This window comes from Hevea brasiliensis, chromosome 3 (assembly GCF_030052815.1).
Source record: "Hevea brasiliensis isolate MT/VB/25A 57/8 chromosome 3, ASM3005281v1, whole genome shotgun sequence".
In the NCBI taxonomy this organism is placed as follows: Eukaryota; Viridiplantae; Streptophyta; class Magnoliopsida; order Malpighiales; family Euphorbiaceae; genus Hevea; species Hevea brasiliensis.
This window is the reverse complement of record NC_079495.1, coordinates 89,830,140-89,853,189: the sequence shown is the minus strand read 5'-3', so window position 1 is coordinate 89,853,189 and position 23,050 is coordinate 89,830,140. Positions and strand designations below refer to the sequence as shown.

Genomic DNA, 23,050 nt, shown 5'->3' with positions numbered 1-23,050 from the left:
TTCAAGCAAAGGAACCCCAGTCACACTAGAAATCCAAACACATAGAAAGGCGCTACCACATTATTAGAGAAATAGTTGGGAGAGGCAATATAGTCATGCAGAAAATAGCATCAGTTGATAACCCAACTGATCCCTTCACAAAGGCCATGACACAAAACTAGCTAGATCGACATCTTGAGAATATAGGCCTAAGATTTTGTAATGAATGGCCCTAGTGTAAGTGGGAGATTGTTAGTAGTATACCTTAGAGTATATTATTGTATTGTATCTTATAAACATTTATTTCCCATTAATGGAAAATATTATTTTTTTTTAATTTGAATGGTTTGAATTTAATTGAAAATGTCTTTTAACAACTTTTTAGATATTCTATTCTTAAGTGGTTAAAAATATAAGTGATAGAATATTCTAATACAAGTATTATAAATTCAGTTCACAATCAACGATACCTCATTAGGCATGATTTATTCGGAATGATTGTTACTTATGTTTGTATTTATGGATTAGTACGAGATACTAATGGGATGGAATGGTGAGTCTCATATCATAAGACAAACATAGTGGGCACTTATAAGATAAGTAAGTCGAACCAGTGATATAAGATGACTTGTGCATAGAGTTTACTTTTATCAATACAAAGTCATCTAGATCATAATAGTGCATATAATCCCTAAGTAAACAGCGATAAAATCCTATTTCCAATTACTTATTCTTGATGATTTTAAGTTCCTGACCAGGATAGATAGACTTAGTAAGGAAAGATTTTCTGAATAGAAAGTCTTATTAATCAATAATTAGATTTAAAAGAGGACATATGATTCTAAGTAAAATAGTTTGACATGAACCATGACTCTAGCTGGAATCGGGATTTTGAGAAGGAGAGATTGTGGTGCATGGTATGTATGATCAAGGTTCATAAATTAAGGGGAATTAATTCATAACTAGTTGGGTAGTCATGGTACATAATGCTAGATATCAGCCATGATTTATGAGAACTTAAATGACAAGGGAATTTCATTTTAAGTTTAGAATAGTTCCAATAATATTAAGGAGCTAATATTATTCTCATTGCCAATTAGTAATGAACCTAATAAGTCACACACATAAGAGTATTGTGATTAAAGCATAATTAATTTGATTAATTAATTAAATAGTTTAATTAATTAATTGAATTAATAAATTTAGTTTGTAATTAGATTGCAAAGTTCCTAACATGACTTGAAACTAAATTTATTTATGAAAGTGTTCAAGTTAATATTTGAAGTGTTTAAATATAAACTTGAATAACCAAGCTTATGGAAAAAAAATTAATTTGATTAATTTGAAATTAATCTTGGTCAAAATTTGATAAGTTTGACTTGGCCAAATTTTGACAATTTTGACCATGTTGACCTAGTCAAAAATAGAGAGAAAATACATTAATTAATTTTGTGAAAATTAATTAATCAAATTTTAATTTCTTAATTAAAAATAGTTTGACAAATGGACCAATTGCGTTTGGAAAACGCATTTGCTTATTGAATCAAATGTGGACACTTATCAATTGAATTTTAATTAAGGAAATTAAAATATAACGGAAAGAAAAGAAGACAAAAATAATAATCTTCTTCTTCTCTTCCTTGGCCGACTCACTCTCTCCACCATAGCTAAATTCCCTTCTTCATTTCCTTGTTTAACTCAAGAAGATTAAGTGTTAATACTCTTGAATTAAAGTTTGAGAAAGAGTCTCTCATCATTTCCATTAAATCAAACCTAGAAAAAACTTAATCCCTTGATTCTTCCACTTTAGCTGAACCTAAAGAAGGAGAAAGGGAAAATTCTTGGTTGATTAAGGGTTGCTTTGATTAAGTGCTTGTGTGGATAAGCTAGAAGGCCAACATTTGGTGGTCTTCACTCCCTGGATTGGTGGTAGAATTTGATTCTACCCCTTTAGGGGTAAGATTTCTTTAAACCACAACTTTGTTAGAATTTGGAGGTTTTATTTCTTAATGGCAATTAGACTTATTACCAATTGAGAAACCATATTTTATTACCAAATCTAAGTGTTTTGCAATAGCATAAAGTGTTTATATATTACATGAAACTTAGAGTTATACAATTTTTAAGATTATTAACTTTACACCCCAAGGCATGTTAAGGTGCATTTTTCTTTCATTCATAACATCATAGTCATCATCATCACTTGCAATCGATGCAACTCTTATTGAATAGTTTAAACTCTGTAAAATTTTCCTTCATTTAAAAAAAAAAAAATACAAGTGTATTGAATGTCACTCTTCTCATGACAGTAATAGCATTTCTTATCTGGAAGGTCTACTCGAGGTCTCAAGCTTGATCTACTATTTCTTCTTGAATTTTTTCCATTTAGCTTGCTTCTACCAAGATTAGCACTAGTAACAAAAGCTCCACTATAGATTGAAATTATTTTTCTCATCAAATGGTTTCAACTCAAACTTTGTGCTTGCCATATCAAACCACGGTTTCAATATCAATTTGTTATGAAAATCATACACACACAAATTAAAAAATATAAAATTTTAAGATAATTCAACATAAATCAACTCCATAATAAATATACTACTAAAAAAAAATAATTAAAACTACTAATTATTCGCTTAACTCTCAAAACACTCACAAATTATTCAGAAATAGCAAGTTATACAACTCCCTCTCATAATGCAACAATGCCCCAATACTATATTGTAGCACTCACACAATTTCTACTTTAGGCCTCTGATTGTTCCTCCGCTAACTACAAATTATGGCCGCTCATTAACTTTTATACGCCTCCAAATCCAATTCTAAATTGGATACAAGCGTCCAATTTTGAAATTCTCTTCCAAATTTGGGGTTGATTGAAAGCAAGACTTTCTGTTTTTTTTTTTTTTAGATTAGATTGAAAACTTTCTAATTAAATTTTAAATCCTAATTTTAATTAGACATAAAATGCTAATAATCTATTTATGTAAGAAATAAAAATACATTTTATATTTAAATTATTATTTTAACTAACACCAAATTTATTATTTATATTATGTTCCCTTCAAAAAATTAAACTATCTATTCATTACCTAAAGCTATTTAATTTTTAAATTATTTTAGATTTTATTCTAGTAATAAGCTTGGCTCTAAAAGAATATAGCCTAACACAATATGTAATATAAACACGAGCAACATGCATTCTAATTATTTTACATTCATAGTTGGGTTTAAAACATTATTAATAAATTTAAAATTCACTTATAAAATTTATGAAATTCAAATCTAAATTCATTGCACTACAAGAAAAGGCAAATTCTTATCAATCCGTTTATAATCCTATTTAGAAATGAATGAAAAACGAAAATAATCTATTTTGAAAAGCTAGTTGTTAATCAACTTCGAAATGAATGTGTTCTACCCGTTGCCATTGCCATTATCACGTGAACTAGACTTATTATAGGTTGGTTCAATTTGTGAATTGAATCAGAATCGATTTAAGTTAAATTGGGACTATATTAGGTCAATGGTTTCGGGCCTTAAACTAATTCAGAATCGAGATTATGAGAGCCGGCAACGGTTATGTCACTAAACTATAACGAGAATCAGCTAGTTCAAACCATTGATTTCGAACCGAAACTAGCTCGATTCAAAATTTGTATTTTTTTATACATTTATTAAAAAATTATATTGGATTTATATTTGGTTATTTTAATTTTTTACATTGAAAACTAAGTATGTCTAAAAATTTATTGTAGTTTGATAATATCAAGGTTCAAACCAGAATCAAACCAAAATCAGACAAATTATTTTGAATCGAAACCATTTTGAAATAAGAAAATTTGAGCCGGATCCGGTTCCTGAAGGCTGGCTACTGATCCGCGGGCTCCAAACTTAAACCGGCTCGGAGCCAGCCCTTGTCCAGGCGTACTTTGGACAGTTAGCAAAGCCTATCCTTAGTCGGAAAACAATAAAATTAAGAGGGCAAATGGCAGAGAAGTGAGAGCGAGATAGGGCGAATGAGGTCCTTGCCGATTGATTCCAGACTCCGACAAATCCACCCATGATACTGATTTCTCTGAAAATGAAGTGAGAATCTAAGTCGAGATATTTAGAACCGGTGACGTGAGGCATTCGATTCAGTCAATTTCTAGTCTGCTGATGGCATGTGGTGAATGAGGAGTCAACATCTGCGACAAGTGAGCGGTTGAGGTTGGCCATTGCAAGCAGCTTTCTTGGGATCCGCAAGCACGGGAGGCACAATTTTGCAGGTACTGTACTTGGCAGCTTCCTTTTGGATATTTGATGGATCACTGCTGGTAGCTGATTGTTGTATACAATTTCTTAGAGGTTAATATAAATGCATGATTAGATTAATTGGAGAAACTATAATCGGGGATTTTATTGAATTCCCTCTTGTGGTTTTGGGAAGAGAAGAGACAGAATTCTGGGTTTGGACATATTTTCATTTTTGGTTTGAAGATTTCTGGTATTCATGGCTTTAGACGAATTTTGGTTTCGGTTTGAATGCTTATGGGATTTACTTTGAGATTTTGTCTGTGGTTCATGGTAATACATCTTTGTGATTTTCTATTTTTTTTCGTAGTTTGCATGTGTCCTTGTTGAAGATGCATCTTTTGGAAATGGATGTCTCACCGGTTGCCACTTTGCAGAGTAGATAGGGAAACACACAAGGCTTGGCTTTGTCAGCGACTCATTTGTGAATATAATCTCTGCATAAAGGTCAGTGATGGTAGCAAATTTATTGTTGTTTGATTCTGGATTTCAAAATGTTTAATTCTTTTTGCTTTTGATGGATATAAATCTCAAGAAAATGGGAGAAATTGAAGATAGTGAGAATAGGAGAATGGTGTTTGTAACAGTGGGAACTACATTATTTGATGCTCTTGTGAGAGCAGTGGATACAAAGGAATTTAAGCAGGAATTGTTTAGAAAAGGGTATACCCACCTTCTCATTCAAATGGGTCGGGGATTCTACACTCCCACCAAGGTACTTCTCTTAATTTTCATTTTTGTTAATTATTATTTCTAATTTTATTTTTTAATTCAAAATTGGAGAAATTTGTTTTGATAACTTGTTGGAAATTGTTGCTTCTGCCATAATTTCATGGACTATTACTGTAATTTATGTGGTTTGTAAGGTTAGGCATAAATCTCAATCCTTTCCCCTTATTATCTAATTGGAGATTAAAATAGGTGAACTCCATGTGAGAATTGTGGCCGTAATTTATACAAGGTTGAAGAAGAACATAAATCTAAATCCTTTGTTATATGATTTAAGCTGGGTTCAGATCTTTCTGGAGATTATTACAGTTTTCTCCTATGGGTTAAATCTGTTGTGAATTCAAAAGGATAAAGAAATCATATATTGGGGCATATATTGTTTTTTTTTGGACTTTTGATAGGCTTCTGTTGTGTGTATCACTTGAGAAGCTGAGCTAGTAGATCAAGCATAATCCATTTAGGCTATGTTTGGTTCACTGTAATCAATGCTGTAATGTAATGAGAATTACATTACTGATTTAATTACAGTGTTTGGTTAAGTAAAATTTCTTCATTACAATGTATTCAACATTACCTTTGTATTTCTCATTACTTATTTGGATGTAATTCTTTTTGCACAATAAAACATATGCAATTGTGATTACAATGCAGCCACTTTTCTCATCACGACTTTTTTTTTTTGAGATTTTGGTAGCGTTTTCTATGCCATTTCCCATGGCAATTTTTTTTCCCTACTCTGCCAATTGTGATTATATGGCCTAAAAGGTCTTTCAAAAAATTGATACAACCCTTAATTGTTCAAGCTAATTAATTAGAAAGGATAAATAAATTGTCATAAAGGGTTAAATTAATCTAATGAGCATTAATTCAAAATTAAACTTGTATTAAACATATTCTTAACTACTTATTAAGAATTTGGTATTTTGGATTGAAGCATCTTGTGTTGTTAATATAAAAATGATAAAATTAATTTTATGGTGGTGGTGATGGTAGTAGTGAAAATATTAATAATCTCAAATTAAAATAATATTAATAAAATAATATTATTTATTAAAATCTTATTACTAATTTGATTACATTTTATAAACATATATATGTAAACAAACATGAAATTATAATAGCAATTTCATTACATTTTTGTTCTTCCAAACAATGTAATGTAATGCTTAATACATTGCATTACATCACAACTTTGATTCTATTGCAATTCTGATTGCATTCCTTTGTATTACGTTGTACCAAACGTAGCCTTAGTGTAATAATAAAATTGCATGATAATGTAGAGTAAAGATAAATATATGTCCTCAGTTATAGTCATATAGGTCTCTGCGTGAAGGTTTTGGAGTTTGACCATTGGCATGGATTCCCTCCTATGTAGCTATATAAGGCAACCCCTGTAAACCAGTATATAGAGTAAATATACATGGAGATTAAGCTAGATAAAGTTATCGCCACTCAAAAAGGTCACTAAATGTTCTTGAGCTATACATTGCACTTGAGATTTGAGAAGTAGTTATGTTGTTTCTGATATTGGCTTGATTTTGAAAATTGTCATCAACTTGTGTAAAATATTGTTTAAGTGATATTGGACAGAACTGAAAGATATCCAATTCACTCAATATGGAATAATAAAATGCATTTTGAAATTTGAAGATGAAGAAATACTTGTCCTGGAAATTTCAATAATATTTTCTTCTTTTTCTTATTTGTGTTCAAGGGGTAAATCGTTGGGTTAGGATTAGGTGTTTTTCTTTTTATTATTATTTTTTTTGTGATAAAATTCTTCATATTCTCATGTTGCCTAAATAAACCAAATTCTTGAAGAAACTGTTGTTCTTCAATAGAATTTGGATTAAACAAAAACATCTCCTTTTCTTCTTATATTTGCTTTCTTCTTTAGGCTTTTATTAGTCTTCTGGTTCACGTATATCATGTTTCTTAAAAATTTCTTTTAAGTGCAGTCTGAGGCAGAAGATGGATCAGTGGCTGTTGATTACTTCACTTTTTCATCAAGTATTGCAGATCATCTAAGATCAGCATCTCTTGTCATCAGCCATGCTGGTAAACTCTTATGTTATATATTTCTGCTTGATATTTGGTGGTGTTAAGGTCATATTCTAACATTCCTACTGTTGCAATATTTACACATTCTCTTCAATTATCATCTCATACATTGGTAGTTTGGTAAATATTGAAAATTAACATGGCTATCATTAACCCCCTCTTCTATATTATAGGTAGAGCTAAAGGGCTGGTTGGGTTGGCTGGTTCTGTAGTTCAGTTTATCTAAAGGGGAAAAAGTTTATTTATAAATGTCTGAACAAAATTTTTTATTTTTCCAGAAAATATGTTTAATTATTAAGTTGGCAACATTGGGTATGATGCTAATTTTATTTGCAGACATATATGGTAGAGATTGAAACTAGATGATAAATTTCTGATGTGCTGGGCATATGTTCTAGGAATTTTATCAAGTTGACTGTTGAATGTCAATTAGCTTTGGCGCTTTCTTTTTTATTGCTCATCTGCCATGGCATCATACTGTAGTTTTTTCAGTTGTCAATGTCTTAGAAAGATTCAGAGTGTTCGTGTTGTTTATGAGAACGTGAGAGATAAAGTGGATAACTGCATTAGTACCCATAGAAGTTATGGACTAAAAAAGTTGAGTAATCAAGTTTCATACCTTTACTTTGGATAGCAAAAGGAGCATTAACTGGTTCTGATCATGATATAGGGTCAGGGAGTATATTTGAGACTTTGCGGCTTGGAAAACCTCTAATTGTAGTGGTGAATGAAGATCTGATGGACAATCATCAAAGTGAACTTGCAGAAGAACTAGCAGAGAGGAAGCATTTATATTGTGCTCGTCCTCGAACACTCCATCGTACAATAGCAGATATGGATTTGGCGTCTCTTCTTCCATACCCTGCAGGTGATGCAACCCCTGTTGCCAAGCTTATAAATAGGTTTCTAGGTTTCCCAGATGATTGATGAATTCTGCATATAGACACAAACCACTAGATAATGTTAGAATCTGGGGTGATAATATCAGAATCAGACGAATCTCCCCAAGAATTTTGTAACTCAAAACTTGGGTGGTAATAATTCTGCATAATTTTGTTATCCAATTCAACAACTCAAATGATTTAAGCTCTGAAAATCTGCAAACAGATTTGGATTTTGTATTAGTTTGGCAAATAACACCCACTTTAACATATAATACCCATCTTAATGTCAAATTTCAGCACTGAATAGTCACAATTTTAAACTTCGAATATTAAGACTTTTCACGGAAAACTTGAATATGAAAAATATATTTTGTAGAAAATGTTTTTTAAACATGAAAATATTTTTTGTTGTTTAGTTGTAATGTTAAATTAATGGAATTTGTTTATTTCAGGTATATTAAATGTTTTTACAACTCAACTAAGCTTTTCTCCTAAAAATTTGGGGTCGACTATATAGATTCGCTTTCTCCACTCTAAACGATTTTGGGTTAAATCCTCAGAAATGTGTAATGCTTCTAGGTCATGTTGTACTATTATCCTCCAAGTCAATTTAGGTCTATCCCTTTTTTTCTTTCTATCCTCTAACCTAATGTACTCTACTTGTCTAACTGGAACCTCTTTATGCTTACGCTTCACATGATCAAACCATCTCAATCTCCTTCTCTCAACTTATCCTCAATTGGCACCACTCCTACCTTTTCTCTAATACTCTCATTAAGGACTTTATCTAGTCTAGTATGACCACTTATCCATCTTAACATTTTCATATCTGCAACTCTTATTTTAGACGCGACTCTTTCAGTGTCCAACACTCACTATTATGTAACATAGCCGGTCGTATGACTGTAGGTAAAATTTTCCTTTTAACTTATTGGGAATCTTGCGATCACATAAAACTCCCGTAGCACGTCTCCACTTCAACCATTCGGCTTTAATCTTATGACTATCATCCTCCTCACATTTCCCATCTACTTGAAGAACTAAGCCGAGATATTTAAAGTGATTATTTTGGGACAGTACTACTCCATCCAAACTAACTCCTTCCCTATCACCAGTTTGGCCTTCACTGAACTTGCAATGCATGTATTCTGTCTTCGTTCTACTTAAAGCCCTTTGACTCTAGAGTACTTCTCCAAAGCTATAGTTTTCTATTAACTACTTCTATCAGAACAATATTATTCGTAAACATCATGCACTAAGGAATACTGTCTTGTATATGTTTTGTTAATTCATCTAAAACTAATGTAAAAAGGTAATGTCTTATAGCTGATTCTTGACGTAATCCAATTGAGATCGGAAAATCTCTTGGTCGTATGGCTATACCGTAAAATATTAAGTGTTTTTACATTTTAATAAAATTATCAAAATCTAGAAAATAGAAAATAAATTCCTCTTCTGAAAAAAAAATCATTTTTAAAGGTTATTTTTTTAATTGAAAAAATATTTTTCATTGATTAATTTTTCGGAGTGCCTCAAATGCTAAAAAAATTTAAAAAATATTTTTCAAGAAAATATTTTTCATGAAATAAAAGGAGTCTTAATCATAATTTATAGTTAATATCATGTGATTAGTACAATTTTTAAAAAAGATATAATAATTTCATGTTATTATAATATTGAATAGATGGTGACAATCATATTCGAGACTAATAAATACATTTTATTGTCACATTGTTCTCTAAACTAAAAGTTTACTCATTCAAAATGGTTCTATATATATATATATATATCATTTTTTTTAATTAATAAAACTAAAAGTTTGCTCATTCAAAATGGTACTATTACTTGATAAAATAATGATTTAATGGCTAGAATCTCCGAGAGTAAAAGATAAATTAAATGGTTGTAAAAAATCCAATAATAAAGATATCCTTTTTCATGAGTTAGAAAGCTGAAAGAGATTGATTATGACTTAATTTTATTCATTATCTCTCGACTTATAAATTTGTTTTAGTGTTATTTTTATATTACCACTTAAAATCTTTTTGACCAGATTCTATTAAGAATTTTAACAAAAATTAAGCTGGAAATGTCATGTGGACACTTTAATAATAATAATAATAATAATAATAATAATAATAATAATAATAATAACTAAAACTTCTTATAACCATTAATGGAATCTATCTAGTTGAGAAACATACTACAGTAAGGGTGTTAATGTCGGGTGAGAATGAAAATATTTTTTTATTATTAAAATGTAAACTACACTTTCAACTTAGCTTTTAGCCAAATCTCTAGTGATTTCAAGCTAAAGTTAAATAATTTCTGTGATATAAATTGAACGATGGTGCTAAAATAATCTATTAAATTAAGGAACGGTGTGATTAGAAGGAAAAAGTGATTGCTTTCAAGGAATGGTACTACCTAGTTAGTGTTTGTAAGATAGATCGAGAATGAGACTAACCCGGAAGGAGAAATTTAATTGGATGAGGTTGCCTGGTGATGCGGCCAAAGATGTTTTGGGAGCCTCTCACGCGGTGCACTTGTTTCGAGGAGCAAGGATTTATAACTACATGTAGAGGTTCTTGGAGCTGGTTCTAGTGACTGGATGAGATCTTCTTAGCCTCATTGCGCGAAGAAGAGTAGGAAACCAACAACTAAAACAAGTCCTTAACAATTAAGACTTGGTTTCAACAGTTTTCGACAATAAATTTAGTGGATTGGAAAGCCTTTGAGTTTAGATTGGATGTGTTTCAGTTCATGTTGATGGCCAAAATCGAAGGAAAATGGAGTGATTTTGTGAGCAAAATTGATGAGTTTTGTAGGTTTGGTTGGTGGTGCATTTTATGAAGGTTAGTGGATTTTCTTGATATAAACTTCCTAGTGGATTTCTTGTTTCTAGAAAAAAAAAATTCAATTGTGGAAGATAGTCTCTTAAATGAATTTTGGTGAGTTTCTTAAGTGAATTCAGGCGAGTTGAGTTTTATTTTTTAGGTAATGGCTGAAACAGATTAAGTCAGAGAGAGAGAGAGATTCAGGCCATGGCTAATACAGAGTGAGAAAGGGATAGAGAGAAAGGGGAAGGGAAGGGAAGGGGAGAGAAATTTATTATAAAATATTATATTTAATTAATTAAAATTATTTCTGACAAATGGAGAGAGAAAATATATTTTCTTTAATTTTATTAGCTCCATGTCTTCAACAGCAACTTAGAAATAGGTTATAGTAAGTTAAAAAGAGAGTTTTATGTTATGTAAATTAAAAATTAGAGAGGTTTCAATGGTAAACTAAAATTTGAGTATGTTATTATTATATACCTTTAATTTTAGGTATCATTTACGTAATTTATTTTAATAATATATACCTAATTGTTAATTTTGGAGAGGATGATAAAGTGAATTACATTTAATTTATTTTAATGAGTTTTATATAATTGATTGATTTATTTATAGGTTGATATAAGTAATTGGATTATTTTATATATTAAAATAATTAATAAGTCAATATTATAACTTCACACTTTCTCTTCAAGTGTAACTACATAGTTATTTCTCGATAATAGCTTTTATCACTTGATAATAGTTACTTAGTATTAAGTCAATATAGACCCAATTTATATAGTTTTCTGAGTAACTAAAAGAATATTATGTTATTTCAATCGATTCTTTTAAAAATTGACATGTCAGATTAGGTCATCCTCAGTTTTGTACTATTGCTAATATAATAAAAGAAAATAATTTGTCCACTACCTCTATCTCTCCAAATTATAGGTGTTCCTCTTACTAACTAGCTAAAATAGCTCTAGCATTGATTGAATACATTAATATTCATCAATTTTAGATTATTCATTCAGATATTTGGGAGCCATCCCCTATCTTATCTAATTTAGGATTTCATTATTCTATTTGTGGATGATTACACCTGGTATACTTGGGTATATTTTTTTGAAGCATAAGAGTGATGTTTACAATTGTTTTCTAAATTTTAAATCTCTTGTGGAAAATTAGTTTAATACCAAAATAAAAGCATTTCAACATGATTTTGGTGGTGAATTTGAAAAAATTGCATAATTATTTTAAAACAAATGGAATCATACATAGATTGGCTTGTCCATATACTCATCAACAAATGGTACTCATTAACATAAAATTAGACATATTATTGATATGGATTTAACACTTTTAGCCCATGGTTCCATTCCATTTCGCTACTGAACTTATGCTCTTGATAATGCCATCTCTACTATTAATTGTCTTCCTACTTTTGTTCACAATGGAAAATCACCTTATTTTCAATTATTTCAGCATCATTCCGATTATAATTTAATTAAAATTTTCCCACTTTTACGCCCATATAATAAATTAAATTTTCTTTTAGGAGTAAACAGTGTGTTTATCATGGTGCATCTCCTTTTCACTTTGCTCATAGGCGTCTAAATCCAAAGTCTGGCAAAATATATGTTGCACGACATGTGCAATTTGATGAAAAATTCTTTCCCTAGAAACTTCACAACATAGATTTGACAACACCTAGCAAGGACAATCGGCAAACTTGGTTAACTATGGCAAGTCTTTGGCAACCTTCTCAAGCCTCAGTCCAAAGTAATGCTTCTTTCTTTAGTCCTTCAGATGTTTCCCATTTATCCACGTCGACACCTCAACCACTTGTCACTTCTGCATCTAGTTCATCACCATGACTTCCCTGACAACATGCTGACAACTCATCACTTGTCTACTTCCCCAACTTTATCATTTTTTAATTCAAATCAGCAACTTGTTCCTTATCCCAGCCAGCGAAACACTCCTGATTGCGTACAAACGCCTTCTTGAATCTTCTCCCATTTCAAATGCAAATTCCAAATCTTTATCATCACCCTTTTCTCCACCAAATCAACTATCTGTACATCCGGCCCTCAATCTGGTTATTGATCTCAGTTAGCAAAGACTTAGGGAAAGGGAAGGAAACAGTGAGTCAGAGCCAAGAGATATTTATCAGAGGTTTGTGCACAACAGTTACTTCTTTTGAATTTTCAATTGAAATGAATTATGACAAATTATCTATTATTGTTTAAATTGTAAAAAATTATCCTAATGATATTTGATGGATACTTATTGCTTGAAAAACATTGTAAATGGTTTGAAACCACAGCTATCATGTATATTGATTGAATTTCTTGCTAGCTTGTCTAGTGGGATGAATTAACTTTGAATTCCCTCTCTGGCTGAAGTGTTGAGGTGTGTGCTTGTTGAGGACGAATAGAATGAGTACTCATATTATTGCTAGCTAGCTATGTTATTTCTCATTAGCCATCGGCTCTTGGGATGAATTGGACTTTGGAACATGATTAAGTTGTGTGTGTAACGGCCCGACCCACTAGTGATATTGTCCGCTTGGGCCAAGCTGTTACATTTGTGGTATCAGAGTCGCTCCGCATGCAACCTTGAGCGATGGTGGGGCAAACCTCAGCGAGGACGCTGAGTCTCATAAGGGGGGTGGATTGTAATACCCTAGGCAAATCCCACATCGGCAAAACACGAGAGAGATGCTGGGTTTATAAGTTGATGGTTCGTAACCCCTATTGACGCGTTTTAAAACCGTGAGGGTTTCGACCCAGAGCGGACAGTATCACTAGTGGGCCAGGCCATTAAAGTTGCATTTTGTTAATGTTGTGCACCACTGAGACATTGGCTCAGCGATAGCTTTTCATTGCTGTCGCAGGTAGACAGACTGACAGGACAGTAGACTAGGCTGCTAGTACTTCATTGAGAGTTCATCGGGTATATTGAGTATACCATATTTTGCATTTTGTATTGTAATGTATGTTCACTGTATGTATATATTGTTCTTGGTTTTGAGCAGATGTAAATTAAAATTGTACCTTAAAGTTGTAAACTAAATTTGTAAATTATTTTAGCTTATAAAATTTGTGATATATTTTTTTTTATCTCAGCTTTTGAAAACACTGAAAATTTGTTATGGATTTGAGTTGACAATTAATGAGAAACTTATTGTGTTGATTGAATATTGGAGTTGGGGATTGAACCAAATATTTGAAGTGCTTTTTACAGGTTTTTGAAGAACTGTTTTATTCAAAATATAGATGGCACTCTGCCAAAATTTTACAGAAATTACTAATACTTCAAATGTATTATCTGGTTTCACTTTAGTAAAAAATAAAAAATATAAAAAAAATAAAAAATAAAAAATAAAAAATTTAACACCTGTAATTAGTGCTCACCACTGTAAAAAGAAGTAAGAACAGGTTTAAAATCCCTTGTAGTGTATTTAATGAGTTATCAGTAGGCGAAGTTGGTAATTCATTAGGTATACTACGGGGTCATGTTATGCCTTACGGAGGGGTAGGGTGTGACACTTCATCATGTTCTTAAAGAATAACCAAGCTACATCTCTTGCATCAAACTTCACTAGCACCGGAATGAAGACCCCATACTTACTGAAGCGATCTACCATGACCATGACATTGCCGAACTCATCAACCTTCGGTAATCCCATAATAAAGTCCATAAAAAAATTCTCCCATTGACACTCTGGAATAGGGAGAGGATCTAGAAGTCCGATTGGCCTCTGTTATTGAGTCTTATCCTGTTGACATACCAAGCAGGTTTTCACATAAAGCTCAATGTCATCCAACATACAGGGCCAATAATACGCACACTCCACAAGAGCCATGGTGCTCCTAACCCCAGGATGGGCAGCCCATAGAGAATCATAACACTTGTGCATGATCTCTTTGCGCAAGTTACCCCATCTAGGTACAAAGAGACATCCTCTCCTTGCGCGGATTAATCCATCATCTATCCAAAATCTCCACGTCTTACCCTTGTTAGCCATCTCTAAAAGCTGTTTAGCTTGCGCATCATGATTCATTCCTTCCCTGATGCGCTCAAAAAAAGAGGACTGAGGCTGGGTAGCAGTGGCAGCTAACTCACCCTTATGACTTAGAGTATCAGCCACAAGGTTAGCCTTCCCAGGTTTATAATCCATAATAAAATCAAATTTTGCAAGAAAAGCTTGCCATCTAGCTTGCTTGGGTGGAAAGCTTCTTCTAGATCAAGAAGTAACTAGTAGCAACATTGTCTATCTTAACGACAAATTTAGATCCAAGCAAGTAATGCCTCCAAGTTTGTAGGCAGTGAACCACGACAATCATCTCCCTTTCTTGCACTGTATACCACCGCTCCATCTCATTTAGCTTACAACTTATATAAGCCACAAGATGCCTATCCTGCATGAGCACACCTCCAATAGCAAAATCAGAAGCATCATTATAAATCTCAAAGGGCTTGGAGTGATTGGGTAACACCAAGACAAGTTCTTCTATGATGGCTCCCTTTAGTGCCTCAAAGGCCTTCTGACATCTATCATCCCATCTCCAAGGCCAATCCTTCTTAAGAATGTCAGTGAGAGGTGTAGCAGTAGCAAAATATCCCTTTATGAACCTCCTGTAATAGTTAGCAAGGCCGAGGAAGGATCTTAATTAGGGAACCCTTTTAGGAGGCTTCCATTCCATAATAGCACATACCTTAGACTCATCCATGCATATCTTACCATGCCCAATAATGTGTATGAGGAAAGGGACCTCTTGTTGCGCAAAGGAGCATTTCTCCTTCTTAACATAGAGCTCATTGTCCGTTAGGACCTTGAATACCTGCCTCAAATGATTTATGTGGTCTTCCAATGTCTTACTATAAATCACAATATCATCAAGATAAACAACAACAAAGTGATCCAAAAACTGATGGAAGACTTTGTTCATTAAAGTGCAAAATGTAGCAGGTGCATTAGTTAAACCAAATGGCATAACTAAAAATTCATAAGATCCATACCTGGTGACGCATGCAGTCTTCGACTCATCTCCTTCTGCAATGCGTACTTGGTAGTAACCAGACCTCAGATCAAGTTTGGAAAACCATTAGGCCTCACCAAGTCGATAAAAAAGATCAACAATGAGAGGGATCGAGTACTTATTCTTCATAGTGATCTTATTAAGTGCCCCATAATCTATGCATATCCAAAGAGATCCATCTTTCTTCTTTTGGAAGAGCACAGGCACTCCATATGGTGCTTTAGATGGCTGGACAAAGCTAGCATCAAGGAGCTCTCTCAACTGTTTATGAAGTTTCTCTAATTCAGGAGGTGTCATTCTATAAGGAACACCTACTGGTGGTTGAACCATAAGCTCCAGCTCTATGTGATGGTTAACCTCCTTTTTAGGAGGTAGCTTCTTAGGTAACTCCCTAGGCATCATGTCAGAGTACTCATCAAGAACACCTCTGATCACCTCAGGGATTTCCTCTTTAAGAGGCTCCTCATCTTGCTTAAGGGCTACTAGTTATGTAGGCTCATCCCTTTTGACCCTTTTAGATAGTTGAATTTCCGAAAGAGTACTAGGGCTAGCCTTCCTCTTGCCAATGGTATAGTGCATGTTTTTTTCTCGTCAAGTATAAGCGTGCTATTGATGAAAGGGAGGGGGGTAACCTTAACAGAATTCAAGAAATCCATTCCCAAGAAACAAGAGTAATCATCCATATCAACTATAATGAAGTCAAGGGAATCGGACCACTCACCAAGCTTAGCGTGTACTCCTCTAGCTACTCCATAGGTAAGACTTGGCTTGGAGTTGACTGCCTTTAGCCATCCTACTTATTAGTTCCAAGTGATACCAAGCTTTGAAGCTGTCTCCTTTTATAACAAGTTATCCGAGGCACCAGTGTCTACAAGAGCACATATCTTTTTTCCTCTGAGGTCTAAGGTGGCAAATAGGTGCCCCTTGCCCCCATTCTTGGCCTCACATGGCCAAGTGTTGGTGGTGACTACAAGCTGTAATGATCCCATGCTAGACCCTTCTTGGTGTGGGCTAGCCTCTCTGTCTCCTACCAAGGCTGAGAGTGTGTTCCTTTTGGGACATTCCCTAGCTTGATGAGGACCATCACACAAAAAGCATTTGAGAGGAGGCCTATCTCTAGGCCTGTTAAATTTCCTTGGCCTGTCTCCTTTAGAAGTGGTCTCCTTAGACTTCCACTTTTTAGAACCTCCCTCTTAATGTTTAGAAGGCTCTCCCTCACTTTTACCCTTATGGGTCTTAGTATCATTCTTACTCTTATCACTTTTTCTAAATTCAATAAGTGATTCGGCAATTGAGATTGCCATGGCTAAGTCTTAGGCCCCACGTCTCTCAATCTCCATCTTTACCCAATTCTAGAGCCCATTCATAAAGGTAAAAAGGGCTTCTTGATTAGGGTAGTCAGGAATCTGTAGAAGAGTTTTCGAGAACTCTTTAACATAGTCTCAGATAGAGCCCTTTTGTGAGAGACGTCTTAGCTTGGCCCTAGCTTCATTTACAGCATTATCGGGATAAAATTGCTTATTCAATTCTTTCTAAAAATCATCCCAAGTAGAGATGGTACACGTACCTTTTTCAATGTCCATAAGCCTTCTATGCCACCAAACCATAGCTGTTGTCAGCCAAATACAGTGGGGCATTGTAACACGCCTCACCCGTCTACAGTATAGCAGAGCAAGACGTGCTACACGGCGTGCTGGAACACCTAGTCTATGATTATCTGATTTCCTAAACTCAATTTGATTTTAAGAAGTCTTTTATGTAATATTCATATCATGCTGATACTATTTTTTATACTTTAATAAAATTAGTGTTTCAAAAATGATAATAAAAATTTGGCAAGGTGCCGTCTGTATTTTGGATAAACTGTCCTTCCAAACCTATTAAAAACAGTTCAATATGATAATATCAAAATCTCAACTATTTCACGGTCTCGATTTCTCAGTAAAGTCAATAGACTTTCACAGTCATTAAACAGTTCTATAATACAGTCTATAATAATTTAAATATATTCAGAAAATCTCCATGTTATTTAATATGTACAAAATATTACAAACTTTAGAGCTTTCATAATATTCCAAAATACAGGGCTGAATTTAAAAAATACAACAGAAGTACAAAATACAAGATATCCTAAGTCCTACCATGTATGCAATGCAGTGCAGATGACTCTGGACTCCTGTGCAGATCTGATGTCTCACCCGGTCATAGGTCTGCTGGGCTCCCCAGCTGTGTCTCCAATACCTACGCGTTACAAAAGCAACGCGTTAAGCAATTTTGCTTAGTGGTGCCAAATATAAAGAAATATACACTAAAATAAAGTAAATGAATTGTTTATGAATTTATGACATCGATATTCTTTACAGTTGTTGATTCTACTTTTATTTGCTAACCTTTCATTTTTGCTAATTTTGGTGGTGCTATATGTCAGAAGACTGGATTTAGCTATTTGAATTTAATAGTGCATAAATTAACTGCCCATGTAGCCTATATACTGACCAGACTGGATAAACGGATATACTGACACTGGGTACCTAGTACCTTGGGCTGTCACACCATCGGTTACAAAGTGTCTCCCGGTGTGTAAATAGTGTAGCTAGAAAGCCATATAATAAATCTGGTGATAAGCCAAGTATAATAACACAATACATATAGCCGTAGGCTATTAAAGTCACAGTGCAGCATAGTAAGCTGTGAAAACATTTACAGAACAGCTGTCAGAATCCTATTGGCATGCCAACCTATCCAAACTAGTCAACTAGGCAAATTAGGGCACATTATAAATTAATTGTGTAATTCTTCAATTTTTAGAGTGTACTAGTTATCATGTAATTCGTAAGTTAATGCATATGTTGACCTTTTTAGGTACTATGGATAAGTTGTTTCTAGCATCAACATATCATAATTTACAATTCAATATGTTGTCAATATAATGCAATTTACCCTTTTCATAAGTTGGTATTCATTGCCAAATTGTTTTAAGCATCATTGTACGTAAATGTCAAATTCTCAATTTTGGTGTGCTAGATTGGTCTAGCTTAAAGTCCTATTTCTCTTGATTTTTAGCTTCTGGTCAAAGAAGAAAAATTGTAGCTCTATGTCTTATTGCACTCTTGGAAAAATTTCAAGTCATTCTGAGTTGTATAGACCAAGATATGGTCAATTTACTAAAGCTGGAAAGATTGCACCTTTAGTGCAAAATTTGGTCACTTTTAGGTCACATTCAGTTCTGGAAGTTTTGATACCCGAACGTGTGCAAGATATTTGACTTGGTTATGGCCATTTTTGGGCTTTGGTGTCTTCATAAGAATTGTAGCTCTATGTCTAAGCTATCCATGGTAAAAATTTTAGGTCATTTGGACCTATTTTGAGTCAGTTATGGTCATCCTAATGACTACTATTCATATGGTCAAAAATCTGGGCCTGCACTTACTAATTCTAGATTTGGTCATTTTTAAGGTCAGTTTCTAGGCAGAATTTTGGCAATATTTCTACATGAAAGTTGGCCTATTTGATGTCTAGTTTCACCCCCCATTGGCCTCATACCAATTGGGTTCACAGTTTTGCACTTATAATCTAATTTATGTGCTGCCAACACACACAACCTTCATTTGAAAATTACACTTCCAATTTTGACAGTCCTCCTCCTCCCAATACTTCAATATTCAATCATGACACTTCTATGTATATTGTACACAATTCCAGCAAAGTATTTTGAACAGAACACTCAAGTGCTCAATGCACACAATATACCATTTAAGTTCAACATTTACTTTTACCAAAATTCAACATACCTCAATATCAATATTACACATACACTTCCATGGCAACTACACATGCTGCCCTCAATTTAATACCATGACATCTCATCAATAAATTACATAAACTCACATACAATTTCATGATATTATAAGCTACCAAACGTGGCAGTTTACCAAAGTATCAAAGTTCCATTTTCAAACCCTTAATTCAAGCGCTAACATGCACATACTTGGACATTAACCTACTACAACTTCCATTTTAGTTAATCAACCTTGATTCCTATCCATTAGAGGTAAGAAAATCTCAAATACAACAAACTTTCATGGCTGCCGAAAATGGACAAGTTCATATCTCAATATTTTCTTCATTTCTCTTCTCCAAATTACTTACCTCAACCTAAACACAAGGTTTACTAAAGCAAGGAAGAGGATTTGGACACTTACCACTTTTGGAGATTGTTAAAAACTCACTAAATCCCTTTTTTCTTATTGCCAATGGCTTCCTCAAGTTGAATGTGCAAGCTTTAATGAAGGAACCAAGTGGAAAAGAGGCTTAATTCAAGGTTGTATGAGCTCCCTCACTTTCGGCCATGGAGTTTCTTTCATGGTGAAATTTGGCTGGTTTGTGTAAGGTTGAAGATGAAGTGGTTTCTAATGTCCCAAGGCTTATATTGGTGTCCCAAGATTCAAGTTAGTGGAGCACTAAGTTCCATTTTAATATTTAATTATTCAAGGTTTCCTAATTTGCACATTTATCTCATTTTTTTGCACTATTTACATAATGTATCACAATTTAATTTTTTATGACATTTCTAAAGTTTAATATCATTTATTTTTAATGGAAATTGAGGTCAAAAGGCAACTCTAGAGGTCAAATGACTAAAATGCCCCTCTTCGGATTGTATTCCCGATTTTTTGGTAACACCAATTTTTATCTGTTTCTCGATTTTTTATTTTTCTTTGTACTAATTTATTAAATTTTCTTTGATATTTTTAGTGTCAATTATATTTCAATAAACCTTTAATTATGTCTCAAAATTTAATTCTCAGGGTTCCTCGTGGTCCTGGGGTCGGTAACGGCCTTCCCAGTGCGATCACCCATCGTTGCGGTACCGGCTCGTTTAACTTAGTTTCTTTTTCTATCTTTTATTTTTCTTTGATTTTTCTTGTATTTTCTTTTTATTTATTTCATCATTATATGTCTGTTCACTATCACCAAAGTGTAGTTTCAGACATTCTGACTTGCCCGAACTGACATTAGGTCACCGGAGCAACAGAACTTACAGAACACGTATAGGGAGGATGTTACAGGCATGATCAATTCTCTTGGCATCCTGTAACACTCCTCACCCAACTTCAGTGTAGCCGAGCAAGGTGTGCTACATTCGGTACCGGAGCACTCTATCTTATCGTGCTTACTTTCTTTAAAAATTTTGAATTCGTTTAATTTAATATCAATTATTTTTCAACGGAGAAACTAACAGAGTTTCCCCTATTTTATTTACTTTTGACATGATTCACTTTTCACCTGTTTGAAATTTTCAATAATATTTTAAAATAAAAATCTCATTATTTCATGCATCATCTATATATTTCAATTCCGTATTCAAATCCATACAATTTCATTCATATCGAATTGGATACATTCCCATTCATGCTCAACTCATATATGAAAATTTTCAATCTTCATTAATTTATATGATATCTAATTTAATCACATATGAACTAACTGATTTATTAATTTACATCACATACATATTAATTACATAATTTACAATTTACATAATATACAAATTAATTACAATTTCATAATTTATATTTCAATATAATAACTAATTATAAATACATAAAATAACTTTTGTGAGCCCTATCTACTTGCATTACTGAGGAGGTGACAACCTTGAATACTTCAGACACTTCTGCAGATCAGAACTTCAAAATCTCTATTTAATATTCGCTAGACTTTACCTTCAGTACTTGCGGGAGGAAACAAATCATCGCGCTAAGCAGTGCTGTTTAGTGGTGCAATAATATAGCAAAAAAATAATATACAATAAAAAAAAAAGAAATGGATCAAAATTTGGATACTCTGAAATTTAATCTAATTTCATATAATACTTCTAGTATTAACTATCCTTTGTTCTAATTTATTCCTCTTCAAAAGCGCTCAATTCTTTCATAATAATTAAATATTCTTACTCATTTATTTAATTACTAATATTTTCAGTTGCTAATATTATTAACTTATTTCAATAAATTTCACTGCCCAAGTAACCTATGACAGGCTGACTAAACTAGATAATGGGTCTTTGGCATTGGATACCGCGGTGCCTCAGGCCATCATACCATGGGATGCGGAACGTCAACCACGTATGCAGTCAATATGGCTAAAAAGCCATGATAACATATAATTGGGCATAAAACCTATGAGTGCGGGCATAAAGCCATGAGTGCAGGCATAAAGCCATGAATACAGGCATAAAGCCTTACGTAGTACTGCTAAAACAATACCCTATTGGCATGCTAATCTATCTAATCTGACACACATGTCTAGGCAATACATGGGCACATAGTACCATTAAATGTTAATATATTATGTTTTATGACTTCATTATTTCATGACCGATTCCATAATTTATACATTCATTTGATCATTCATATGATCACAATTCTCATCAATGGTTCTCATGCACCATGGTACTCAAAGTACTTTTCCTTTCTACAATAATGAGAACTAATGTCCTATTCATACATTAACATGATCCATTTATTCATTATACTATTTATATAAATTATCATTTATATTTTAAGTAATCCATGAACATTTCATGGATATCAACTTCACTATCTATTTATCATTTAGCTAATTTATTACACCAATTTATAGGTGCCTAGGTTCAAGCATTTTCATTTATATGTACCTAGATTCAAGTATTTTCATTTGTATTCATAAAAGAAACCTAAGTCTCAAATATTATTTGCACTTCCTTTATACCTTTAATATTTCATTTATAGTTATTTATAAATCACATTTCAAAATATTTTGACAATATGCCTTAAGTTCTATTTGTGATGAGAATACAAACCTCATCTACACATTTATATAATTTAAACTTTCATTAAATCATTTAAGTGAGGTACCATTGACCGCATTAGCAACTTAAGTTTTTGGTATTACTATTCACTTGACCATTTCCCTTCAAAAGTTGACTTTTTAATTCATAATATGTACACAAATGTTTGATACATATTTATACCACATTTTGGGTTCTAAGTTTGTTGGCATTGATTGCCAATTGCAAATCAAAGCCTTCTAGAAGTATTTTCAAAAATTCAGTTTTTCGTATCTCATATTTACTGTTCTATTAGTTTAAGCTACAGTAAGAATTTGGCAAACTATTCTTCATCAAAGTTGTTCCTTTATGTTTCTTCTTTAATTTTCTTTTTGAATCACTCCATTTAGAGTTTTT

General features: G+C 33.0%; 2 protein-coding genes and 1 long non-coding RNA gene across 6 annotated transcripts; 1 reads left to right on the top strand and 2 right to left on the bottom strand.

The window, feature by feature from the left end:
- Positions 1-4,096: 4,096 nt before the first annotated feature.
- Positions 4,097-8,132, top strand: LOC110671826 (uncharacterized). Of its 4 annotated transcripts, XM_021834418.2 has the most exons (6): positions 4,107-4,250; positions 4,462-4,548; positions 4,653-4,722; positions 4,811-4,990; positions 6,966-7,065; positions 7,739-8,132. In XM_021834418.2, the coding sequence occupies exons 4-6, from the start codon at positions 4,814-4,816 to the stop codon at positions 7,993-7,995; spliced, it is 534 nt and encodes a 177-aa protein (XP_021690110.2). In that variant the 5' UTR covers positions 4,107-4,250; positions 4,462-4,548; positions 4,653-4,722; positions 4,811-4,813; the 3' UTR covers positions 7,996-8,132. The 4 variants fall into 4 exon arrangements, with proteins under 4 accessions (XP_021690108.2, XP_021690109.2, XP_021690107.2 ...); XM_021834416.2 differs by lacking the exon at positions 4,462-4,548 and having other exon boundaries at positions 4,097-4,250; XM_021834417.2 differs by lacking the exon at positions 4,462-4,548 and having other exon boundaries at positions 4,104-4,250; positions 4,658-4,722.
- LOC131178680 (uncharacterized) lies at positions 4,243-7,892 on the bottom strand. The gene is made up of 2 exons (XR_009147623.1): positions 7,688-7,892; positions 4,243-4,302 (listed from the first exon to the last, which is right to left on the bottom strand). It is a non-coding gene; the product is annotated as an uncharacterized LOC131178680 (long non-coding RNA).
- A 4,603-nt stretch (positions 8,133-12,735) lies between the features above and the next one.
- LOC110671780 (uncharacterized) lies at positions 12,736-14,960 on the bottom strand. Its single transcript, XM_021834349.2, has 2 exons — positions 14,571-14,960; positions 12,736-12,852 (listed from the first exon to the last, which is right to left on the bottom strand). The coding sequence occupies exons 1-2, from the start codon at positions 14,958-14,960 to the stop codon at positions 12,736-12,738; spliced, it is 507 nt and encodes a 168-aa protein (XP_021690041.2).
- Between the last annotated feature and the right edge of the window lie 8,090 nt (positions 14,961-23,050).